The sequence below is a fragment of the Varroa destructor genome, unplaced genomic scaffold (assembly GCF_002443255.2).
Source record: "Varroa destructor unplaced genomic scaffold, Vdes_3.0 BEIS01000002.1, whole genome shotgun sequence".
Lineage (NCBI taxonomy): Eukaryota > Metazoa > Arthropoda > Arachnida > Mesostigmata > Varroidae > Varroa > Varroa destructor.
The window spans coordinates 23,661,378-23,685,766 of record NW_019211455.1 but is presented as its reverse complement, the minus strand read 5'-3'; the positions used below and the strand labels follow the sequence as shown (position 1 = coordinate 23,685,766).

Genomic DNA, 24,389 nt, shown 5'->3' with positions numbered 1-24,389 from the left:
TATATAGATTAGACCTTTTTTCAATTGGCAGGACAAATCTTGCTAACGTGACAGTCCTGTCCAATTATAAACTCATCTCAGCAAGATCAAACTGAAAAGACCTTAAGTTCAGTTTGGTTCGATAGTGCCGATTCGACATTTCAGCTCGTACTCCCAACAACAGCATCCAATTTAGCATAGAATCTCCTTGCGAAACCTATTGAAACATGAAATTATATCTGTCTTATTGTGAATCTGAAGCTCGTACGTCTGGCATACTAACAAAGTGTATCATTCGTCATAATTTTCGAGCGATCAAGCATGTCTATAGAGAATTTCTATCGAATTGATCACCAACGAAACTTACGTACGTTTGTCTTCCTGGCGTTACGGTTTCCGCTTCTCACCTATGCTGTATAATCAGGAGAATATCCCCCAATGTTGTAGGAATTACGACGCAACCAATACGATTTCAAAAAACGAGCCTTGGGTTTGCATATTCCTTTTATGAAAAGCGCGCTGAAAACGTTCGAGATTTAGCATAGCCTATACTAAGATGATTCCGAATATATTTTATTAGATGGCCGCCTATATATATACGCATATATCTCTTAGGACTATGTGGTTTGGTCCTGATTTGAAACTGAATGATAAGGCGCCGCAACCTGCCTGACTAAACGTCCGAGCAATAGAGAAGGCGATGGCCGTCGAAATTCATAACTCCTGTATGTACCAATATTTCTACTCTGACAGATCCTCGCAATGCTTAACAGCTATACGGAGCCACAGAAAGCAGCCGAACAATTGGCTATATAAAATGTCAATGGAATCTCGACAAGATGCTTGGAAGTTGGTGATGATTAGAAGTTTCACCGAAAAAAGAGATTCCAGACCCAGTAGCAGTTAAACTGAAGAATACAAGCGAATTTACGATGAGTTCAAAACTGGATTCTAACTCACCCTGTATACACGGCATATCTGTGAATGGCCCATAAGAGAGACCCCCTCTCACCGTCCGAGTGTAAGCTGCCCATAAGAATGCATTTCTATCTATCGCACGCGGTATATATCCCGTGTGCGTGAATTTCTAGCGGATTTATCCTCATTAGTTAGCAATCAATCGACCAACGGGAAAGAAAGGGCACAGTGGCAGTTGTTCGTTTGAATGTACGCGCCCGGTCGCATAGGCGTGACTCCTAGCAGCACTGAAGGGGCAACAACGGAACCGAGATAGCCAGCAAACACGCTACAGCAGCGTAGAAACACGCGTTCGATTGTCAACTCCGCGTCAACTCGTTAGGCAGACGACAAAGACGCCGGCAAGCTTCTTGCTTATACAGTTTGTGTACTGGTAACGGCAGCGACGGCGGTAGCTGTGAGATAAAGTGCACGTCCCTATGGCCGTCTGCATCGGCTTCAGACCGACGTCGACATGACCTTCATCGACTTCGGTCGACCGTCATTGCCTTAACGAAAAGCCGGAGGCCCGTTCAGGGCGACTGTCTTGCGCTATCCGGTCACGGCAATCAGTAGCAGCGTCAGCAGTGGCCAGAACGGTAATACCAGATGGAACAGCAATAGTGGCAACAACAACAGTTCTAGTTCACAGAGGCAAGCCCAGTAGACAATTCATCCTCCCGGCGGCAACGAACCGTGGTGAACACCGGCGGAAGCCTCACCGGGAGCAGCGGCTGGCGTCGACAGCGATCAAGACCAAGCAATATCTGTAATAGTTGCGCGGAAATTTTTAGGGTTTAGTGGCATCAGCACCAATGGCGATAGCGGTAGCGACATAAATGTATAGCTAGAACAACGTAAGCACGTCAAGCGATGCCGTCATCGAAATCAAGTAACATTCATCGTGTGTATAGGGTTGCTCCAGGTCAGATAATAGAAAAAAGAACATATATAACCGTCTCGATCCATGCACGCCTATTCGACAGCGGCTATCGTCTCGCTTAAGCAACAAACAGCTCCCAAGCGTTGGCCCAAGCCCAACTCGAACTTCGAGGGAAAAACCGATATAACTGTAATACAATATGCAAATAGTAGAACCATTGATATAAAAATTGATATCTTTATGTAGAGGTCGTGCACTTCTCCATATATATGTGTGTATATGTGTGTGCATCATAAAATAGCGTCAACATGCCTTGTAATCTACAAAAATGTAGAAAATTAAATTGCTCGTCGAGGGCGCTCCTGAATCATGCACAGATAAGTTCATGTACATGTTGGAAGCGGTCGTGTGTTGATGCTGCACTGCGGATCGTCAGCCAATCGTGATGGTGTTCTAGCATTAGACATCCCTATGTATGTTATTCAATGTGAGATAACTTATCGACATTCCCATGACGGCGCAGAGATCTGTGCATCGTTGAGAACCTGTATACAATTCTACACTAACAATTGAATAAGGCTACCGACAAAATGTCAGATTAACCAATCAACGAAGTAATCAGGAGCACAGTTTATTTTACACGGTTGCAACTTTGGTGATGAGAGTTATTCCTGGTTTTCATTGCAATTTTTTTTTTATTTTCGACAACCGACTCGTCCAACAAAGAGCTTCAAAGAAACGCTACGACAACTTTAAACGTTTCGGTGTCTGATTCATTAGGAATTATCCGTCTATCTAAGACGTCTTAGGAAATCAGCACACCATAGTAAGCTATATAAAATAAAAAAATTTTAACCGTTCTCAAAGGCAACGTAAAATAACTGCTCTAGGTGTACGGTAGGAGTTTTGGACGTATTCCTGTACAATTGAGATGGCTCGAAAAGGACGAAATGAAGAGGCCACTTTACTATCTATACTGTCGTTATTCTAATCCCGCAAAACAGGCTTTACGGAAGCTAATTATAATTGATATAATAGCGGAAATTGATGCTTATCTGTAGTCTGACAACAAAGTAGAAACGTAATGCATATTTCCGCGTTGCCACGAAGGGCTGATCACTGTTCTTGCTAATAATGATGTCATTGGACAGCATAACCGTTATTATATTTAACACTATAGTATAGATGTCCTGAATGAGGTAAGAGGCATCTCTTACGTAACTCTCTTGTGCCTGAGTAGCAGGTAAATAGCGAAGACAGTAACCAGGTATCGTTGTTATCGAAGAACAAGCTGCCCCTTCTATTGCAGTAATAGGGGGCATAGACATGTTCCGGGCAATTTATCCGTCTGCAACACAGGAAAAGGTTGTGCAAACGTGCACAGAAAATTCTCCACAGACTAATTACACTCGAAACATCGGCGGTTTCAGGGAAGATTAACTAAATAAATAAATGTAAAAGGTAACCTACAGGGCCCTTGGTCGACTGGCTTTGATGTCCCCGATTGAGACTGAACGCATGCATGACGTATATTATCAAACAAACATTTCATCCCATCTGTCCATCCATTTTAATAAAATGTTGCCACTCATTATTAGTATTGTAAATGCTACTATCTGCTGTCCGATATTTCTCGAAAAATATTTTTTCAACGACTTTGTTGTCAAGTGTATATAATCTATATATAATTAATAGAATCAAGTAGTTTGTTACGACGCCATAGCTCATTACTAGTGCAAAGTAGGTGTCTAGCCGTTATATTTGTTGATCAAGCGGTCATTGGTCATTTCAGTCACAAGGACTTGTCACAATACAACTTGGAATACAACGCTGGTTAGTAGTTGAAGTTTTCTAGAGACGTTAGCCCTATATAGTTAGGGTCTCTGCGAAGCGGTGTCCTCCCGTCATCTTCACGTCCATGATGACCCTTTTAGGCCGCCACAAAATTCATCAGTAGCGGCAATAGCGGCCGACCGTCAATCGAAACATAATTTGTGCCATACACAATAATAATACACACATGGAAATAAACGCGACGAAACATCGAAGCTCCCTGGTGCGATTTGACGTACAAGCTATCGTTCCCTCCTAGCGTATTTAGTAGCGTGCATAGAACATGTACGCGATCACACTCGACCGCAGGCAGCGATGCACCACTGTTGATATAATGGACCACTTGTACTACTAACATGTGTTGGGAACGTCCTCTACCGCATAACGTCCCTAGAGAACGAAACATAAGTAACCGAATCGTTGACCGAGTGAACGAACGAGCCGAGCGCTTGCGCATCACCTTCATCTTATCACCTCTCTATTGACTATTGTCTGAAAACCACTCGTTCGGCCTTGGCAGGGGGCAATTCGCATGCTACGATGTACGGTACCATCGAACAAACCAGTTGACAAATACGGTTGAGGCGCGGTTCGGATTTACCCTACGACCATCTCTCGTAATAGTAATCGTTGCGATAGTCGTACAATTTCTAGTCGTAGTCGTGGTGGCGGCCAAATTCGAATAGGTTCTACGTCATCACGGTCCATACGATAGGATTAGCTCTGATGAAACACAACGGGAATTCTGTCCCATCCTTCTTTATGCATAGTTGCTTAGCCGATAGTTCTCTTTTTGTCAGTGGGAACAGGCAGATTGGTATCATAGACTTTAAACTAATATTGTTAGGTTTACGTACGAGGAGCTTCAACGAAACCTGCCAAGTGTACGCCAGAGTGCAAAAATAGTCGCAGGTAGTTTTCTGTCAGCGGTAATTCGCAGCTTGAAAGTGTAACCACTTCAATTCAAACCATCTCGGATAACTACAATTTAGAGAATTACCTTTGCGCTCCATAGAAACTGTGGCACAGGTATAGTATTTCGGAATCTCGAAATAACCAGGGCCGACACTCGAGCTGTGTTAGGCCACGCAGGAAAATAAAAGCCGTACTGTACTAATATCTTAGTAAGGGATACGGTGCCATGCTCTAGGCACAGGCCTCGTTGCAAAAGTGGATATTTGTCGGTGTTTCGTAGAAACCGACCGGGGTTAGTCTCGGTCAACTCAGGACTACTCCTGTATCAATATATTTATACTATGAATATATAAAAAGACAACTGTATTTTCATTGGGTTTATCCTTTCAGTAAACTACCGTCCTTTGGCTTTACAAACCCTCTCTATTTCGTTACAAACGTATGGAGAGAAGGACAGAAGGGGGGCAAGAGTCACTTGACAATTTGAAAGTCTTCTCTTTACATCCAACAAAGTACTAACAGAGCACAACGTGGAAAATATGGAACAAGGTGGAACGAAGGCTGTTAAGTGACATTTGTGAAACTATTAATAGACTTTTTCCCAACTTGTATATTCGTGGTCTATAAAGCCGTTTAACAGGCCGGTACTTAGTACGTAAAGGACTTTTTGATGACCCAGTCCGTGGTATTTAGTCCTATCATCCGAGGTCGCGCCACTTGCAATGTCTTACCGGGGCAAAGTAACTTCAAGAGCTTTTAGAGGGAAAAGCATAAATAAAAGTTCAATGGCGAGAGTGGTCATTATACTCATATGACTACCTTAAGCTGATTCCTGTAGAGATAAGCGAACTAAATATAGCGAATAAGAAGCGGCGTTGTCTGAGTAAGTAATGGGTATCAACTTGAGTGCCTTTCTACGGTACGTACGGATATATGTGACCTTCGCTAGTTTGTGTTTGAGCTTTAGTCAGTGCCCATTTCGGCATACCGCGGTGTTTCATCAGACTGATAGAGAGAAACCTAATAAAGTCTAAAAACAGCTACAGATCAAGTAGCCAACAAACGATAGAGAAAAACAGAGCATATAGTCCTTCACATCGGGGCTGGCACTCTACAATGCAAACATGGACTTCGCAGATTTGGCCAAGAAACTGAAGTCATGCTGTGGGCCCCTTTCAGAATGATCCCTGCAACAATAGCTTATGGTTTAGATCCAGGGTTACTCAATCTATAAGGAATAGAAGCATAAAAAATTCACCACCAGTTTCAGCAAAAAAGACTATGTATGTATGTATGTATGTATATATATAATCAGTAGTCTATTCGCTGATTGAGCTCCCTGGCTGAGAACGTGTTTAATTAGGCTGATTAAGGTTCTGTTGCTCTTATTGATCAAGCGAGCTGCGAGCTAGCAAATCGGGTGCATCTTAGGTTGCTTCGAAACGGCCTTTTAAAATATTTAACGTATGCACAAATTAGCATTTTATCATGTTTGTTGTCCTTGAACGAGTACCACTGAGGACCAGGATTTGACATCCATTCCTTACTCCGCGTCGATCAAACATCGTCAACGGCTAGAATGAAGCCGTTTAATATCTAGAAAAGTTTAGGCAGCTCAGAAATTCGCCGTTCCAGGACTCGAACTACATCTAGAGGTTAATACAAGGTCCTATGTTAGCCTGGCGTGCGGCAAGAGAAAGGTTTCACGAAAAGGTCAGTTTTTTTTTTATCGGTGTTTCGATTCGGTCTTTCAGGGTTTCAGCTGGAGCCTAAAGGCGATCGGAGTCAACTAAGGGCTTGAAGATCGACTGCCTAATGGGACTATTGCCATTGCCAATAATATCTATAATATACGTAGTGATCAAAGAATGCTTCGGCTCTGTTCATCGTAATTTACCGTACGATACATCGTCGTTAAACTCAAATGGGTCTTCTTCAAATTAGACAATAGTTTTTGTTCTACACTGGCGCCGTAGAGACAATTATAGTACTATTAACTGTCATTAGCTTTGGGTCAGCTCAGTCAAATAGAAGGCCCTATATGCAGCCCTTTGCACCCTGCGAGTTGACCTATTTAAAGAGCTTTTATTATTTATTCCATAAGAAAAACGAAGGCGCACAACGTTTACATCCAATCATACACTTTCGTAGATGATAAACAATCTCATTTTTAGAACACACTTTAATTAGTAGCGTGCCGTTATTGCAACAAGAAACTGAATAGAAACGGTCCAACTTTAGGCAAAGACCAACAAAACAATATGTGGGCGCCGTTAATAAGCGACAGCCTTTGTCCTGGTGTTGTGTTAGATGATCTGAGAGCATTTTTTTTTTTCTAACTTTTTAATTGTACGGTAAATGTTGAGAAAATCCAGTGTTGTATTTAGATTTATTGCCTAGTTGATACTACATTATTTAAGATGTCACTATCAAATCAGCAGCACAACGCTGCAGGCGGAAACGACACAACGCTCTCGACTCACTATATTTAATCTTATTCTTTCTACATGTGGAAAAAAAGTAGGTACGATTTGTTCGTATACAGTAAGGCGCCTACATGTTATTGCTATGCAACTTCTAACCATAAAGTAACGAATTATATAAAGCATATTGACTGACGGGCAAAGCTGCTCGGCCTCCTGAGTAATTAGAATGTTTTCCATATCTAAGGAGCGAGTATAGCTGGCATTTTCTATTCTAGTTGATGTAGTCTTGTACATAGCGGACGCAGCCAGCCGCTATTTCACCTAATTTAATCTTATGCTCAAGACGTATAATTGAAAATGTTTCGCAGACTATCAACTTAGTAACTTTACATCTCCATAAAAAGTCCAGCTAAAGCACCGACTTTTGACGCCCATTAAGTAAATTCGTAATTTATTTCAACCACAATTAAGTTCCGACGGGCAAATGGAAAATAGCGTGTTTCATGGGTTCGCAATAAACATGGATGGCGGCACTTCGTTCGGGTATTGCAGTGCAAAAATAAGGTTTGCAGTAACATGGACTGCATGCAACATATTCTAAAGAAATAACATAAAACCTCATTAATTTTTTCATTTTAACTGAATTTTGTATCTGGAGAGATGTAATGTTCTACATTAACATGAATCGTAAACATGAAAATCATTAACATGAAACATACCGTAGCGGACATTAAATTAAAATCAATTTCTAGTTATTTTGGTTGTACCTGTCCCGATAAAGGTTACCCGTATCCCGTGCTGTGTCGGCTGGCAGTGCACAGTGCGATGGACCACCTGATTTGAACGCTTCGAGCTTTTGCGTGTATTATCATTGGGCATTGTCCTAGTATCGCCCCCAACACAAAACCTAACCTAAGGCAATTGTAATTAAAAGGCGCGGAGTTCATTTACTCATCGTCATGAGCCTCTTCCGAGTGCCGTGATTTTCATACACTCGAAATGGAAATAAGTGCCCTCCTGACGACTTTTGTTCAGGAAATGACTTCGGTGCAATGTCACGGTGTATAGCGAGTTCCTTCTCATCCCAGGAGCAAGTTGGTATCCTTTATAGAGATCTGTATATGTGGCTGTATAGTTAGCTTTCGCAGGAAACCGAGTGCAGCGTTAATGCGGAGTAAACTGGGCAAAAAACAAACGTAGGCTGATGGCGGAACTGTCAATGGAAAATAGGTACTTCATATGGGGATCGATTAATTTTGCCGCTACTAGACAATACTTCGAACTCTACATCCGGGTCGGCTTTGTTCTGTGTTAGGTCACGCAAACGCTGCCACAATAACTACAATTGTGCCCCTGTTCTATGCAAGTTTAAGTCAAGGAAGTGCTTCTCCGGTTATGAGAGGCTGTTCATAAGGTAACTTTTTGCGAAAATATTCTATGACTGTTAATGTTATTAACTCTTATCTCGATTCCGTCCGAATTGATCGGGTGAAGCGAGTTCAACTGATCTGTACAATGACAACAAGATAGCATTTGTTTCCCCTGCAAACTTTAGTTATTCTCCAAGGAATCTGACAAATAGGACTGCTTCTAGATTTGTTTAGGTTCTAATTTGATCTAGAAGCTTTCTAATATAAAATTATTTTAAGTTAATTTCCTTAAAGAGGCTTCAAAAGCACGCTAGCTAGCAGTAATAAACGCCAAGCTTTTTTCTTACGGAATCAGTAACTGACAATGGCTCTGATTCCTGAGCAACGTTTATCTGTATAGGATAGAACTATATACGTATGTCTAGATACTCGCTCCCCACATGTGCCCAGCCCGGCTTTTCATAATTCTTATCATACAATTGCGCCGTTGCAAGCTACTAAGTAATGTTTCGCAAACAGTTCACAGCTCCTATCGCAGAATTAAGCAAACCAGGACTCGAAATTTCTCATTATTATTCCAATCTCCGATCCGCATTTGATGCCCTATGTTTTCGTGTAGAAGGCTTAGCAGTATTTTCTAGCCGTTCATTTTCCGTAGATGTGAAGCTTATGATCGAGTCATTTCTCGGTAAGCATCGCTGATGGCCGTGCAACCGTTGTCGCCACTTGAAAAACAGGATATCTGTATGCGCGACGAATGAACTATATACTGTACAACGGCTCTTCTTTTCTATATTATTCCGTCGTTTAGGTAGCTCGTACACGTACTTCTATTTTCGAAATTAACGGGTCGTTGACTACTGCTAGCGGACACTCGCTGTACTTGTCGCTGTACCTATTAAGAGCTTGGTTTGGATTTGTAGCAACAGTCTTCCGCCGTAATTCATTCGTTCATTTGATCGTAGACGATCCGCAGTGCCTTGCTTGGATACTGAACAGGTGACCGGCGGTCAAGCGTCTGGAAGAGCGGAAGCGCATCAAACATGGCGGCAGTCGACGTGATGGCATCAACCGCCGCTCTAAAAATGATAGCCAATTTGTCACCTCAAAGTGTCGGCGTTCCTGTAGTTGTTGTTGCCATCAGCAATAACTGTGCTATTGATGGAGTCGTTGCCGCCGCCGCCACCGATTCGGCTTTGCGCGGCCCGGCGTTCCATGACTGTCGCTTTAGTAAACATCAACATCTGCATTATCGCTAACTGTCTTTGTAGATGTCTGTGCAGGTTGCGTGTGCAGTCTCTGTAGAGGTTTGCCTAGCTATACTGGTGAATAATTCTCACGAGCTTAACTGTTTTGTTAGTTAGCTGGTAGAAGCGACCGCACAAGCGCGAGCCAAACGTCAGCCAGGATCTCCAGTGCTGGAACATCTGCCCACTCTCAGAAGCTTGCTCAATGATGCTGACCACTGTGGCTGCCGCGGTGGACAGCCTCTTCATGCATGTCGGCATGTGTTGACTTTCCAAGCCGTTGGCTTGTTGAAATTCCGCTTAAGCAACCATCTTCATCGGCCATCGCATCTTATCCCTACTGTCAGCTCGCTGCGATCGACACTGTCGGCCAGACCGGCCAAAAGGACAAGAACAAAGGGAAGTTCCCTGGGCAGCGGGGGGGGACCGCGTTGACCTGAGATCGGCAAAGTCCAGCAAAGCAACAGAAAACAACGAAGAGAAAAAACGAGGAATCCAAAGAGATAGAGGTTCAGAGTAAGCCATCTTGCGCTCGGTTAAACGCCAGACGAGATAAAACGATAAACGATAAGTGGTGCCAAGAAGACAGATATCGACAAAAACAGAGATGGTGGTAGAGAGAAAATCAACGGCGCTCCCCATATATGATCCAGCTCTGTTCTGCTCCCTGATCTTCGGTTTTTGTTTTGCGCTCCGACTTGCACTGTTGCTTCTGATCCTGCCGACGCTTCGTTGTCTTCTGTTCGATTCACTTTGTCGCTGTTCCACAACTTCTGCCCACCCGTCATCAGCTTTGCACCCTGCCGATGCCGTCTCGGTGTTCGTCGTCATCGCCCACGTTGCGACTGCTTTATCCTAACCGATGCTGTTTCTGTCGAAGTGATAGTGATGCTTATGGCAGCATCCGTAGCTGTAGTAAGATCCGCAGCTGCCGACGTAATGCTTACCGACTGTTCCAGACAGAAAACTCAAAGTAGCAGAAGCAGCAACGGGGGTAGCAGTCGCTGTGGCGCTTGTGGAGGTAGAGATTTTTTGTTCGCTCCTCATTTACTGAACGCACAAATTTTCTGTTTTTGCATTAGGGAGAAAAAGCCACAGCGGGAACTCTGCCTCCCGCTCTAGCGGCGCACCCGCTTCGGCGACCAGAACCTGTGGCCAGACATCGCTGCGCGCTGCTCTACAGAAACCAAACTGATGCAGAGCGAGTGAGCAAGCGATCGCCTCTCAGCAAGAGCGGAAAAACAACGGAAACGAGCGGGCTAGTCAAATAGGCCAGCGGTGTGCAAAGGAAAGGCCATTGTAATAGTATTATATGTATGAGGTCAAGTATTGTGATATAGACCCATACCGTATGGGCCAAAAGCGAAGTGACCCAAGGCGAAGAGGCATGCGAAACCGCCCGAATCGGGTTTCCAACTAGTAATCGTATCGGTAGAAAGATGCAGACTCCAGTGAGCAGGGGTGGAACATTTCGAGATACCTTACCGGTCAAGCTCTCTACCGAATTCAATTCTTTTAAACGTTGGCTTTGCCAAAACACCAGTCATTCTTCCGGGGGTAGGACTTGAATTCGAAGTATAAATAATGATAATGCTAGTACTAGTAATAAAAACCATAGCGATTCAGACAGTAAATGATGATAATTTAAAACCGCTCACTTTGCAGAATTACTTCGTACGTAATGTACCGTCCATGGTCGACTGTTAACGTCAGGTAAGCGTAGCAGTTCTTCCGAGCCATACATATGCACAGTTGACTGTTATATTGCAAACGCTGTAAGTAGGACGGATTCAAATGACCACTGCTATATATGTCCATGCGTGATATATATTTTCCGACAGCTGCTAGAACTTTTCACGTATTGCGATGTATAGTCATCAATAGCAGCAGCGGTAGTAGCATACAGTTTGTCACCAACCATGAGTCTTTTCAAGATGATCACTAGGTGGACGATAGGTCGATTGACAGGTAGTGCGTCGTCGATAGACCTACTGTTGGAAAAAAATAAATTTTAGCTACATTTTCTCGGCGTCGTCTATTTATATGCGGCTGAAAAAAAAAACTGGTTCAGTGAAAAATTTCTCACGCAGTTTTTCGAACGCGTATCCGCAAAACGCCATCTTTGGTCTGTGGCCTAAACGAGAAGAGTCGGGAAAAATAACGATACAAGAGCGCAGAAGAAAGCAAAAAGAAAATAAAGGCAGGCAAACAGAGAGGAAGATAGACAGGGGCAGAGAAGAATATATCCTTAGAGTACGAAAAGGGGCAGATACGCGCGAGACAACGATGTGGATTGCGAGGAGAAATTATACCGATGGTGAATCGGCCTTATCCACTAGACAACATCGGTCAGCCGTAATAACTTTAACAACCACAGAGTAGAGCTATAATAATAATAATAATATCAGGACACCAGCAAATAAGAACCACACGCTTCTCAACAATTAGAACGATAACATATATATAAACTTTGACGCTTGCATTAATGTTGCTTGCTCCTGCTGCTATCGGTATTGCTTTTTCAGACTGTGGATGAAATTTAGGCTTTGTATCTCGCCGATTCTGTCGCCGCTTGCCGCGGTGCAGACAATCGCCGGCCGTTTATGTTACATTTTATGCGCAATTTATTCATGAGTGTAGTAAATGTAAAATATGTGCGTAAAAGCTGACTAATATGACCGCTCTCCTAAGCCATTTATTATATTTATTGTTTGGTATCGGTTATCTTATTCCTATACTTTCTGTTGCTCTGGATTCTTTTCGTGTCGCATAGGGTTTGCTTTTCTTGCTTTCCTGTAGTCTTCTCTCACTGTTCGCTTTTCGGAAGAAGCTTCGTTCTTCAATCAAGAGATATAATAAGGACAAGAACAACAACTATGGGGAAAGGAAACAAGGCTTTTTGTTAAATCTCCTTCAGAAAACCTAAATGGCCGACACACAATGGCTGCTGCCGCTCCTGCAATGAGTGGTAAGGTCAGCGGCGGCCGTGATGTTGATGCGGTACGGACGGAAACAACAAAAAAATATATATGTCTCTAAAAGTTTTCTCGCCGACAGTCGTCAGTTAAGCAGTAACCGCGAACCATGCTAGCCAGTTCGGTGGCAGCTCCATTTGTAATAATAATGACCACATGTCTATAAAGTTGGACGGAAGGAATGGACAAAATAGGTTTCGATGCTGTCGGCGCTGCTATACCAATGAACAGTTGTAGTAGCAGCAAATAGTTACCAAGCATGACGCCGGTGAAAGCCATAGTCAGGCCAAGAGGCTAACAGTCTGCCAGCCGGCGGCAAAGCGGCCGCTACAAGAAAAGACAGTTCTGGGGGACCGGTTCGACGGTCGCATCGCGTGATGAATACCACAGAAGAGACGCGGGACAAGACACGACAGGATCAAGAGCCAATAAAGCGACAGCAGCCGCCAGCGACTCTGCTGGAAAAAACGTCGATGGAAGAAACGCGAGATAAATAACAACGTGCTTGCCTCAAGCAATTAGCAGAAAATTTTGAGAAATTGCATTTATGCACGCTCGAATTGGAGCAGCCGTTGCTGCCGATCACTGCCGAATATCGCAGACCCGCTCCGACCTCTGCCAATGAAGATCATCCGTGCACTTGGCTAACTGGTCACGAAATCGCAAGCAACAAAGAAGATAGCAGATGGCCGAGATGGGAGATGAAGACTGTGAAGCAAGAAGGGAACTCCACAGATACAATACTGTGTGTACGTACGTCTGGATGCGTGCTTGTCTGTAAAGCAATAGCATAAAGCATCAAACAAGGCAAGAGGAGACTTTACCAACATTTTAAGACGAGAGGACGCATTGTCGATGATTTCGAGGACGACGATGGTGACGGAAATAGCAAGAGCAGTTAGGGACCAAACAATAGGACCCCCCCCCCCCTCGTTTACGCGGGGTTTCTTCTTCTCTAACTTCTTTCGCTTAAGATATGAATTTGTCTTGGCGCGTTTAAACTTGTGCTTTACCATTATTATTATTCGGTGCGTATACAAATATGAGTACTAGGCTATCCGTAATTAATTAGTGACTCGATAAACTTCAATAACTTCTACCCATATAAGCATGTGTTCGGCTTTAATACCTGCGCAGTGAAGCTAGCGCTTTCAGAGCTTTTCAACAAGCGTGCAGTTGTGATTTGCATTGCTAGACTTGATCTCATTATCGATGGCTAATCCGAAAAGGTCGACACGAAAGAAGCACTGCTATCCTACGCCACCTGTTGCTCTTCATAGAACACAGAAGCAGTCAAAATCGCCCACATGTAAACTTTGAAAAATATGAAAGTGCAGCTTGACCATGTGTCCTTTTCTATCGAGGTTATGATTGTAGCTAGGCGATGAAGCCCTGCGTTGTCGTCAAATAGTCATATTGGGTGCTGTCGATTGCCTCGGGGCTCCTGAGAAGTTTGAGGACCAGGATAGACCGTTTTCTCTTCGGGACAATGTCTCGTCACAACAAACTCGCTCGCGATTATGAGCATCAGCTCACGCCTGAACCTATTCAGCACTGCTACCGAAACCGTTCTCTTCTGTCGATGCCACTTTTATGTCTAATCCTTCTGTTAGTAAATGCCACAGATGGCATTGTATTCAAGGCCGTCTTCTCGCTGGTAAACGTTTGACAAATTGATTCCCTAAGATTCATAAGTTTCTCTATTCTAGATTCAGTTCACAAAGAAGCCATTTGTTGTTTTTCCTCTTCATGTTGAGTGTTTTCATTACTATTTTTAACTCGTGCTGTTTTTCGTGCTGTTTTCGAATTCGACAGCGAAACGTTGTTCATTAACTAAAAGCTTCCGTGCTAGGAACAGCTTGTTCTTAGGGTGTTAAGGTGTGCTGACCCCTTCTGTGTTCTTCAATCTCTTACATTTTTTTGTTTTTAAATTGACTGCATCACTAACGTGTCATTGAAAATTCTATATCTTCACCGATTTCGGATAGGTTCTACTAGCATTCGCAACAATGACTACGCGTATTTTATAAAAACGGGACAGACAGAGCCGTCACATAAACCTAGCATCGAGAACATCGCAAGCCTAGCTTTTCCGGTCATTTTTAAACTTTCGAAACCTATTGATTAAAGGCTTGCCCCTATTAATTTAAAAACAACTTCAACGTACACCATAGATACAACAACTTACTTGAAGCGTCCCCATTAGCTGTTTCTAACGTAAATAGATATTATAGATGAATTACAGTGTTTACTAGCAACGTTTGTTTTTAGCTTAGAAATAACGCAGATTATTTTTGCTGAGCATTCTAAAACTGGCTCTTGCGCCATAATTCTCTCTTCGGTTGTCCGTGATTCCGAGCGTATATGATAATGTGTACATACGTGGATGAAATACAGATACGTTTACATTCCGGTCAAGTATTAGATAGATACTAGGCATGCCGATGCCGACCAGATCGGTCAACGCATAGGAGGAAATGGTTGTCTAGAATTTATAGTAAAAAAAAAAAAAAAAGATCCAGCCGACGGGCACTTTCCGCTGGAGAACGACCAAGCGATGGTTGTTGTCTCGCTTCGTTTAATCACTGACGAGATGAAAATCTTGTGGTCTTTGACGGGTACCGTTATGAGGAGTGCCGATGGCGTCAATTGAAGTGAATAAGTATACTGTCGGCTACGTCTTTTGCGTACTTACTCGAGCCAACGGATAACCAGGCAGGTGTCCAGCCGCAGTAGTAACTGCCGGCATGCATCAGTATGGCAATTTCCTTCCTTTGTTGTTCAATTGTAACAGCAGAAGTTCGCCTTTGTAGCGCGGTTACGGTTTGTTTTTTTCTCTTCTAACTGGCTTCTAAAGTTCAAAAGCGGAAAGGCTAAATCATGTTAGATCTATCGTTTCGGTTCGTTAACCCCGCTAGCATTAGCGATACTATTAACTCTATCAGCACCAGACGCCAGCGTCACCATCGATATGCCCGCTGCTAATGAAACTTAACATCGGCCTGCTCAGGCCGCAACGTATCCTACTATAGCGAAAGACATCTACACGTAGTACCGCATATTCTGGTCTATAATTGTGGTGAGAAGCATCATTCTGTTACCTGTTTCTCCCTTTCCGCCCAGATATTTCCCCATAACCCTTTACCAATAGCTTAAATAATTCTAATGCAACTTAGAAAAATAAACCACTTATAATAGGTAAATGATGCCGACTGCTGCGGTAATGTCGACGATGATCATGATGCTGACGGAGACGACATAGAGCTGACTATAATACTAATAATGCCTTTTCGTCATTCTAAGGTACCAACAGACCAGATGTGGTCGACCATAACTATCAACTTGTGCGCGCTCCAATCCGCTTCGAAGGTGCATTACCCCTCCTCGCCGACCGCACGAGTATGGCATGCCGTGATGTATTATCATTCAGCTATCTTTCTTCTCCCGCTTCTTCTTTGTCGTAGCAGGAACATCATCAGCCAAAACGACGATTGCAGCAGCTGCGGCGGAAGCGGCCGAGACAACGATGGAGACGACATCGGACGAAAAAAAGGTGAAAATTTGCGAAAATGTTTTCCACTTCTTCCAGACTTACTCATCTACCTCAGCACCACGCATCGTGTATATTCCAGCCTGCACCGGAGCCACTCCCGTCGGGTTCGTGCCGCGTCATGCTAATGCCGACCAGCTCCCTAAAAGAGCTGCAAACGATTCGAGCAGTAGCGACAGTCAGCTAGCGTGCTGTCCCTGTAGCTCACCCATGCATTGTTTATATTTAGCGGCCGGATTATGTGTTGTCATCCGCAAATCGTCTGCTATCTAATGGTCGCTGCGGTAATTTGGTTCGTCTCACTGCAAACCCTATGCCGCGACATTTCGGCCCTATATTTAGGGAAGGACTAGCTGCAGTGGTCCTCCATTTGGTTCTCACTCAATCCAACAGCGACCGTGTAGCAAATGATACTAGTCTATGGGGCATTTCTTTCTTCCTGTTGGCGGCAGTATTTCGAGCTTCTATTTCTCTTTGGCGACTCGTTCTTAGCTTTTTCGCATGCCGAAAAGCTAAGACGGGAACGCAAAATGGCAACGAGAGACGCGCAGGCGAACCAAACGTTTAACAACGTTTTTGCTCGCTGCTTCGGTTTATTCTGTGCCTTTTTTTTTCTTCATTTAATTCTGCAGCTGGTAGCAGCGGTCGCAGTCGATGCTGTTGAGCTGGTGTTCATTATTCGATATGAGGCAGCGTGCCGCAGCAGCAGCAGCAGCAAGGCTCGTTGCCAACGAACGAACTGCAAACGGACGAGATGGTGATTAAGCCAGAAGCTGAGTTAGAGAATAAAACGGCAAAAAACGTAAATGGAGAATGAGAGAGGCAAGCGGAGGAAGCTACAATGGCGCACGTCCATGCAGACGCACACACAAACAGAATTACGGCACGAGTGTGCCAGTGTGTGCGCGGGCCACGACGACCAAACAAAAATGTCAATGAAAGACACAAGTGGAAAGAGAATACGCAAAGAGCATGCAGGGACGAGATTCAAGTCGAATCAATCCGTCTATTGCTCTATCCGGCTATCCACGAAGTGGCTGACAGAGGTTTTGACGCACAGCCGCATCGGTTGTGTTTTTCGACGCCGTATGGAACAATTGAGCGCGTCAAACATTACGGCTAGGGAAACGACCATAGATAATGTTGTGTGTGTCGGATCGGACTGAAGTATCGTAGAGTCTGTGGCGGCAGCAGCAGCGGAGCTAACGGTGGCGCACGAAAAAACGGATGCAGCTACAGGTCCTCACACACAACGCAGACGAGTGCTACATAACAGTGCACCAGCGAGGGTGGCAGTCACAATGAGGGAAAGCAACTTGGCGGTAGCAGTTAACCAACGACTTCAACTTACCAACGGTAGTAGTAGCCGCCGCAATGGCAAGCATCACACAGTAAGAGCAGAAGAATCTCTCTGCCTCGAAACGGAATGACACAAGTGGCGTTGTTGTTGTTGTCTTCGTTATTATTGTCGTTGCTTGTTGTTGTCAACATTGGCTTGCAAAGTTGACATTGTTGTTGCCGTTGCCGCTGGGTCTGCAGCGGAAGCGTCGCCGTTCAAGTTTGAAAATAGCAACAAAGCAGCTCGGCTCTAGAGTACTATTACGGGAAAGGTCAAACGAAAGCAAGAAAAACAGAACGAGAGAGACACCCGGGGGAGTAGGGGCAAGGGCGAAAAGCGTGTAGACGACGACGACGACGACGAAATATACGGCTACAGCGCCAATCACTGACTATATCATTATATAATACTAGTCTCCCTGTAATGGGGCCATGCAGTAGGGACAACAGCTTTTTGGCAAGTCGTCGTTGTCGGTCAGCAAAAATCACGAACGAACGATAAACACCAAACTCCGAACGGCCAAAGGATAAGTTATATTGAGTGGCAAGCCAAAGAGACGCCATTAGATTGTGCGACAGCAGTAGTAGTGGAAGTGATGATAATGGTGATATAACGAGTAGTAAACGATAATACGATGGCAACCACAACGACGACGACGACGGCGCCAACAACGGCAGCAGCTGTTGAAACCACCTCCCCCTTGCTCTACTTACACGAAGTTCGACATGAAGACATTTACTACCATTCGGTTCGCTGTGGGCGAAGATGGCGTTGAAGAACGCTTTCGTGAACGTCATGAAGGAGAACAGCACCGGCCGCGAAGACTAGGGTGGTAATAGGATGACGCCAGCGGCCGGGAACTCAAGAGCGATGTCGCAGAAATCAACCATGAAACATCGGAGCGAAGCATCCAGAGTCATATAGGACATAGTTGCTTTGTAAAATATCAGCACAGCATTATGGGCAAGTAAGTCGTCTTTCTACAAAGACACAAAATTACGAGGTCTATATTAGTAAACGTGCGTGTATTTATGTCAACCTCCGCATGTCACTGTATCCGTATATTGACCTTTGTGCTTTTGCTAATAAGGCATGCATAAGATGATACACGTCTGCATAGAGTTGCTTATACCTTGTAAAGTCTGTACTGTCGTATAGCCGTGTCTGCAAGCGAATGCTAGAAGCAGCAACGTGGAGGTAGTGGCAAGCGGCAAACTACTTCGTTTAGGGCTTTATAGTTCATAGGTTAATAGTGTAATATTGCATAAGGTCAAGCACATTTGAGCACAGTTGAATACGGGCGCAGGGCAGCGCTCTGGCAGGCAGACAGACAAGATATTGTACCAATGTAGCGGAAGACAACCAGTTTAGCGGTAGCTGCGACGACGATTCTCCTATTGTGCGCGAAACCAGCCACGGGCGCTGACGGCGGCGGCGTCGGATCGACTAGTCGCGTCTTTATCGTCAGCCGTGGAGGTGGCCAGAGATACTGTAGACAAACGAATATAGCGCCACAACATATGGCAGACACAAAAAGCACACATACAGACGGAGGCCGACGGACTAATCATGAGAAAACTTGCTTTCGTAGAACTGCTGGTAACCGAGCAACTGAGGTAACGTATCGAGAAGGAACAGTATCGAAAATCAACGTCATCGTTACTATTTTCAACAGTTCATAGATAAACAGTGGCGCCACAGTGGATCGATTCACGAATTCACAGCTTTCGGGTGTCGGGTTTGTGTACTGTTATCTATCGTCGTCGTCGTCTATCGGCCTCGTCCGCGTTTTCATTTGAAAGAAAACGCCGCTCGCTGGTGATATATAAAATGTATCTTTTTTGCTTTGGGCAGAAACAGCGACTATAGGAAACGAAAAGCGTGACGTAATAGTAGGAAACTACTGGTGGCATAACCTGTTGCCTTCCCTTATGTTAGGCTGTGATGTCGGACTATTTTAGGCTGCCACTAACTGCACCGGCGCTATTAGAAATCCAGTTAGTATAGTGTGTCGTCCGCGTGCGTGGTTTTTTTTTTTGCAAAACGTTGTTAAAACTTTACCGCGCGCTCGTTCTACACATATTTCGTTATCGGACACATTGCAATTGTTGAGCTTGCTGTAGAAGCTTTAACAATAGAAATTCGTGTATACCGTCTTATTCCAAAAAAAATATCATTTCTTGTATTATCTGATCATTGAGCAGGAAACAGCTGTATGAAGAAGCCCATTTTTTTAAAGGAAAACACAAAGCGAAAGCTATCACATGGCGACAAAAAATTACCACTTGAACTAATTGCAAGTTGAGTTTTCGACCATAAAGCAAGGGAAGTTATGTAGTTCATAGATATATCTTTCCAACTTTACCCTCGAGTGGCCCTACTACTTTAAGAGTTGTAATCTCGTTAAATTCGATGCGTTCTATTGAAGTTATAGGAAATTTTTGCTAGAGAGTTGCGCTAGCCCAAAAAAAAAACTCTAATTAGTCTGTAATGGTACTAAACAAATCATTGAAACTCTGTTTTATTCAAAACATTGTCCATCTGAACCTTGCTTCGCTTTCACTGCGGCCTTCGGAATTACCGAAAAAGCAACATAAATGTATTTCACTCTGTGCGCGTTTCTCTATGATGTCCTTTATTAATAACAACCAAATGTGTCAGCGGTCAACAAAACAGATGGGGGAATGTTTGAATTCTAATTCGTCTTCACTTTAAGTTCGAATAGAAATGTTCAATGAGTAGAAGCAAATTGATGAAGTTCCCCACACTCGAGTGATGTATCAATATATATTGTACTTTGCATAGAATCTCGCCCATACGTGCATACAAGCACGACAGGCGACAACGACAACAGCAGCAGCAGCAGCAGCAACGGCAACGACGAGACTGTATCTGCACGTGTGCCGCTATGCCAACAGAAATAGAAGGTAACGTCTTTTTAGCTTTGTTCAACTTTTGAGTACGCAACTGCTCGTCCATGTTATAGCCATAGCCTCATTTCGATCGTTGCTCAATCGTATTAACAAAATAAATGAAACCACTGGGGTATTATGAGCCTTTCTATGTTTATCTGTCCGTGCCGTTCGCACGGTCCTATATTAGATGCCATGAATGTTTCTCATACAATGCGACGCCGCAGGCCAGCGGCTGGGTGGGTTACATGAATCGAGAGTATTTAAAGTAAAAAACAAAATGTTTTTTTTTTTTGTAAGCAGCAGCAGCAGTAACGACCGTAACAGAATACAACTGACAACAGAAAATGCAAAAAACATACATGCACACAGATACACACAAAGACACTTACGTTTCTTGCCAGCCTTATCGTCGGCGTATTTTGTATGTTCAGCGCAACACAGAAACCTATACAGTTTCAAGCGAACAATTAAATAAAAGTACTGGCTAATTTGTCGTTGTTGTTTTCCTCTATAGAAAATTTTTGGGTTTTTAAGGATGCTAAGCGAGAGGTTGTATCCACGCAATTTGTGTGTTCTTGCGCCTTTTACGTACTTCTGACAATCAAATGCGCTAATGTAATTATTAGCAAGGAATTTTGGACTAGGCCGCGCCCCTTCAATAAAGCATTTATTTTACGTGTTACAATTAGGTTACTTAGCAGGAGCGTAAGGAAAGAAATATAGACGTCTGTGAAAGCAATTTCGTATGAAACACAGTTTGATCTCAAAAAACAGTTTGATATGGTTGGCGGGGATCAAAGAGCCTGTTTATTGCGGTAATTTCAATATGAACTGCGACATATGGTCACATTTAACCTATACTTATTGCAGTATAGATTGGCTTCAATTAAAGCTAGGAAAAGATGACCCTGGACGTTTTCCATCAGACTTGTTAGTATTTGCAGCTGATGTTTTTCGTTGTTGTTACTTCGCACTCGTTTGCTATTGAGCTGCGCTTGGCTACGAGTTTCCGTAACGCTTAACGTTACGACAAGATACGACCATGTACGACGCCACCTTTGAAGCGGCTGGAATTTTTCATTATTTACTTAATATTATACATGTTTTGTAATATTTGGGCGCGAGCGGTACAAAGAGATTCTTCTAATATTTGTATATAAATAGACTTTCTCATCGTTTGTCATACCTAGCAGTTCTGCAAGCTATCTAAAAAGAATATCCGTAGCCAAAGGTAGCTGTGCCTAACGGGTAGATTTTTACCATGGAGGGCCTAACGCCGTATCACGTTTATTTTGAAATGGAATTATTATATGGGAAATCACTCTTCATGTTTATTGTTACTATTGCTTAAAAAAACACTCCTAATACTTGCACCAGTTATGGCTGACTGACGAGCGATCCGATTTATCTACGCATTAAAGTGCCCCAGGTTCCACATTGGTCCATCAGTGAGTCGATAATGCCAAATCGTTGACGTTATAATTAAAATATCACGTAAATGGCTTTGAGGCCATTAAAGCGTAACTGCCGAGGGGTTAGCCGGCGCACCCAAATAGCCCACACCCCCCCCGCGTACCGTAACATCTCAGATTCCAGTTTCGATGACGAACACGAATTTGGCGTACATAACGAACTTACTTTGGTTGTAGATTGTAGAAGCAGACAAAGTATAATCGGCCTATTTACTTTTGCAATAAGCGCACCGGGCCTGACAAGCGTGCCGATGCATCAGATACCTCATTATTATCTTAGTTAGACTAACAGTAATTGATGTAGGAACTCCGAGGCTTGCGGTCGGGGAGTCGTACTAGTCTATACAGCAGACTTAATATATATAGCAGAATTTAATAAAATTCAATTGTACACCTTCCCTAATGTCTAGGTTGCAATATTTGAAGGTGTCTCGAGTAGTTATATCACTCACTCGATACGACGCTATTCCTCTTTCCGAATTTCTAATATGCTCTCTTTGAATGGGCTTTCCTATTGCATGCCGCGTTTCGGGGAATGTCCGGCAAGCCGGTACTAACCCGGTAAACCGGATGGAACAATGCAGAGATCAACATATATTTTCTTATTATGATCTACCTAATGAACAGAAAAGGACGGAATGGAAAAGCTGCCCAAAAATTAAGTGTAATAGAATAGCGGAGGTGGAAAATGTGAGATATCGAAATAAAATTGGGCTACACTATTGTTGTTCGTTTAATTGCTCTATACGAGCAGCTGAACGAGCGTAAAAGCAACTGAAAGTTAGCGCGAAAATAGGGCGTTCTATTTAAGTTAACAGGATATGCCTACCGCAAAATGACACTGGTCGCAAAAGAATGATCTAAATTCTCTACTGCGGCCAGGAACGAGGCCTTAAATGAAGCTGTAACACTATCCGTACTTTCGTTCAAAAAATTCGGATGTCAAGTTCAGTCGGAGATTAATATAGCTACTACGGTTGATATCGTTTAGTATTAGTTGAAGGCTTAAAAGGCGCTGATCAAATGGTTAGCCATAGGCATCTCGTTCTGTGGCCACACACGACCGCAGAAACGGCCAGGCTGCCCAAAGTGGTTTACACCATTTTCGACAACAGTAAAAGCACTCGGTCGAGTTCATTGCTTACGGATTTTATTTACGCAAACGTGTAATATTAACATTATCCTACTGGCCGTTCCTGTGGAAAACTGTGGTTTAAGCCAATGACTTGATCGCAGGATTTCGCAGAACGTCCGCCGGCAGCCGTTGGGCGTGAGAGCGAGTGGTTTCTTACATGTATATAATAAACTAGCAGATATATAGGGTAGAATTTGACGCGATTAAAGTGCTTGTGGGAACAGCGCGTGTCCGCTAAGATAATCGGAGCAGACCACAATGTGTGTCGCCGTTTTGCCGTCGTAACACAAAACTTCAAATTTCTAATTCGATTAAATGTATACGTGTGCATAAAAACAAATGCACAAATAATCAAATATTGCCATGAGATAATTAGTGTCATATGGTCATCATTTGGCCGTACTTTCAGAGCGTCGGTAAACAATTTCTTTTCACTGGACGACCTTGTGTGTAGTTTTGCGCAAGCGCTCACGGTTGATATTTATGTATCGTTAAATCGATCTGAATGCTGTTTATCCGTACGATTGTTTTTGCCGTTGCCGTTGCCGTTGCCGTTGTCGTTGTCATGCTCCAAATCAACTAACTACGCTGGACAAATCCATCGATTAAGGCTCAGTGGAGCCGTACGAGTTGGTTCCCATTATCGTCACAGGATCTGACTAATAGTATATTCGATAGCTGGTCGTCACAATTTAACACTGCCTTTTTTGTTCTCTACTGTTATGATCGTTTGAACGGCCGATCAGTAGAAATGGCTGGTAAACGGTAGTCGCACAAACTCTGCGTCGCCCTATCTGTTAGTGAGTCACCAAACACGTGAAGTCCTCCATAGAAATCACCTTAGCTAACATTTCACGCCGACACGTTTTCCGCACGCGGTCGACAAACCGCCATATGTAGCTTTGGACAGCCAGCCGGTAACAACAGAAATGAAACATCGGAGCACCATAGAAACGAAAGTCGGGTAACATTTACGATTATCTGTCTGCTTATGTGGATTGTTTTTTTTGCAAAAATAGTTCAAAACGGATCGTTCTACTGAGCGAATCAGTGCTCTGCTGAACGCTGGCGACTTCGGACCGCTGCTATCACCCGAAACAGTTACTGAAGACTATTGTAATCTTTAGATACGTAATTAATATTATGGCATGAGCATGAAACATGACAGAAGCAGCCAACGAAGACTAAGTTCACTTTCACGCAGTTTGGTGGCACCCATCATTTCAGCCGTTTTTTAATTTCTTATTACATATATAATTATGTACAAGACGACACGTGGTTGGTAAGTGAAATAAATGTCCTAGCGCACGTGAGCTTCCTTTGAAAATAAAAAAACAAGCGAGCGGATTATATAGAAGCATTGTTTTTATACTAGCGATGTACTTGTATTTTA

The 24,389-nt window shown here is 43.5% G+C and overlaps 2 protein-coding genes across 13 annotated transcripts in view; one reads left to right on the top strand and one right to left on the bottom strand.

Annotated features, from left to right (window-relative positions):
- The window catches only part of LOC147757548 (uncharacterized), a 145,123-nt gene that overhangs the window by 107,156 nt on the left and 13,578 nt on the right, over positions 1–24,389 (top strand). For 3 of the 12 annotated variants that reach the window (XR_015321906.1, XM_086981081.1, XM_086981077.1), the window contains exons 2-3: positions 15,889–16,138; positions 20,280–20,401. The exons of 2 other annotated variants lie outside the window; for them this stretch is intronic. Coding sequence is in view for 6 of the 10 variants with exons in the window: in XM_086981077.1 (XP_086837203.1) it covers positions 15,889–16,138; positions 20,280–20,398 (369 nt within the window). In the remaining 4 variants the exon portion in view is untranslated. Of the gene's footprint in view, positions 1–11,275; positions 11,324–15,888; positions 16,139–16,158; positions 18,442–20,279; positions 20,883–24,389 lie in introns of those variants that run through there. 7 more of the 12 variants (XR_015321908.1, XR_015321907.1, XM_086981076.1 and 4 more) reach the window with 7 other exon arrangements.
- LOC147757549 (uncharacterized) overlaps positions 1–24,389 on the bottom strand; it is a 69,387-nt gene that overhangs the window by 42,694 nt on the left and 2,304 nt on the right. The window lies entirely within an intron of this gene.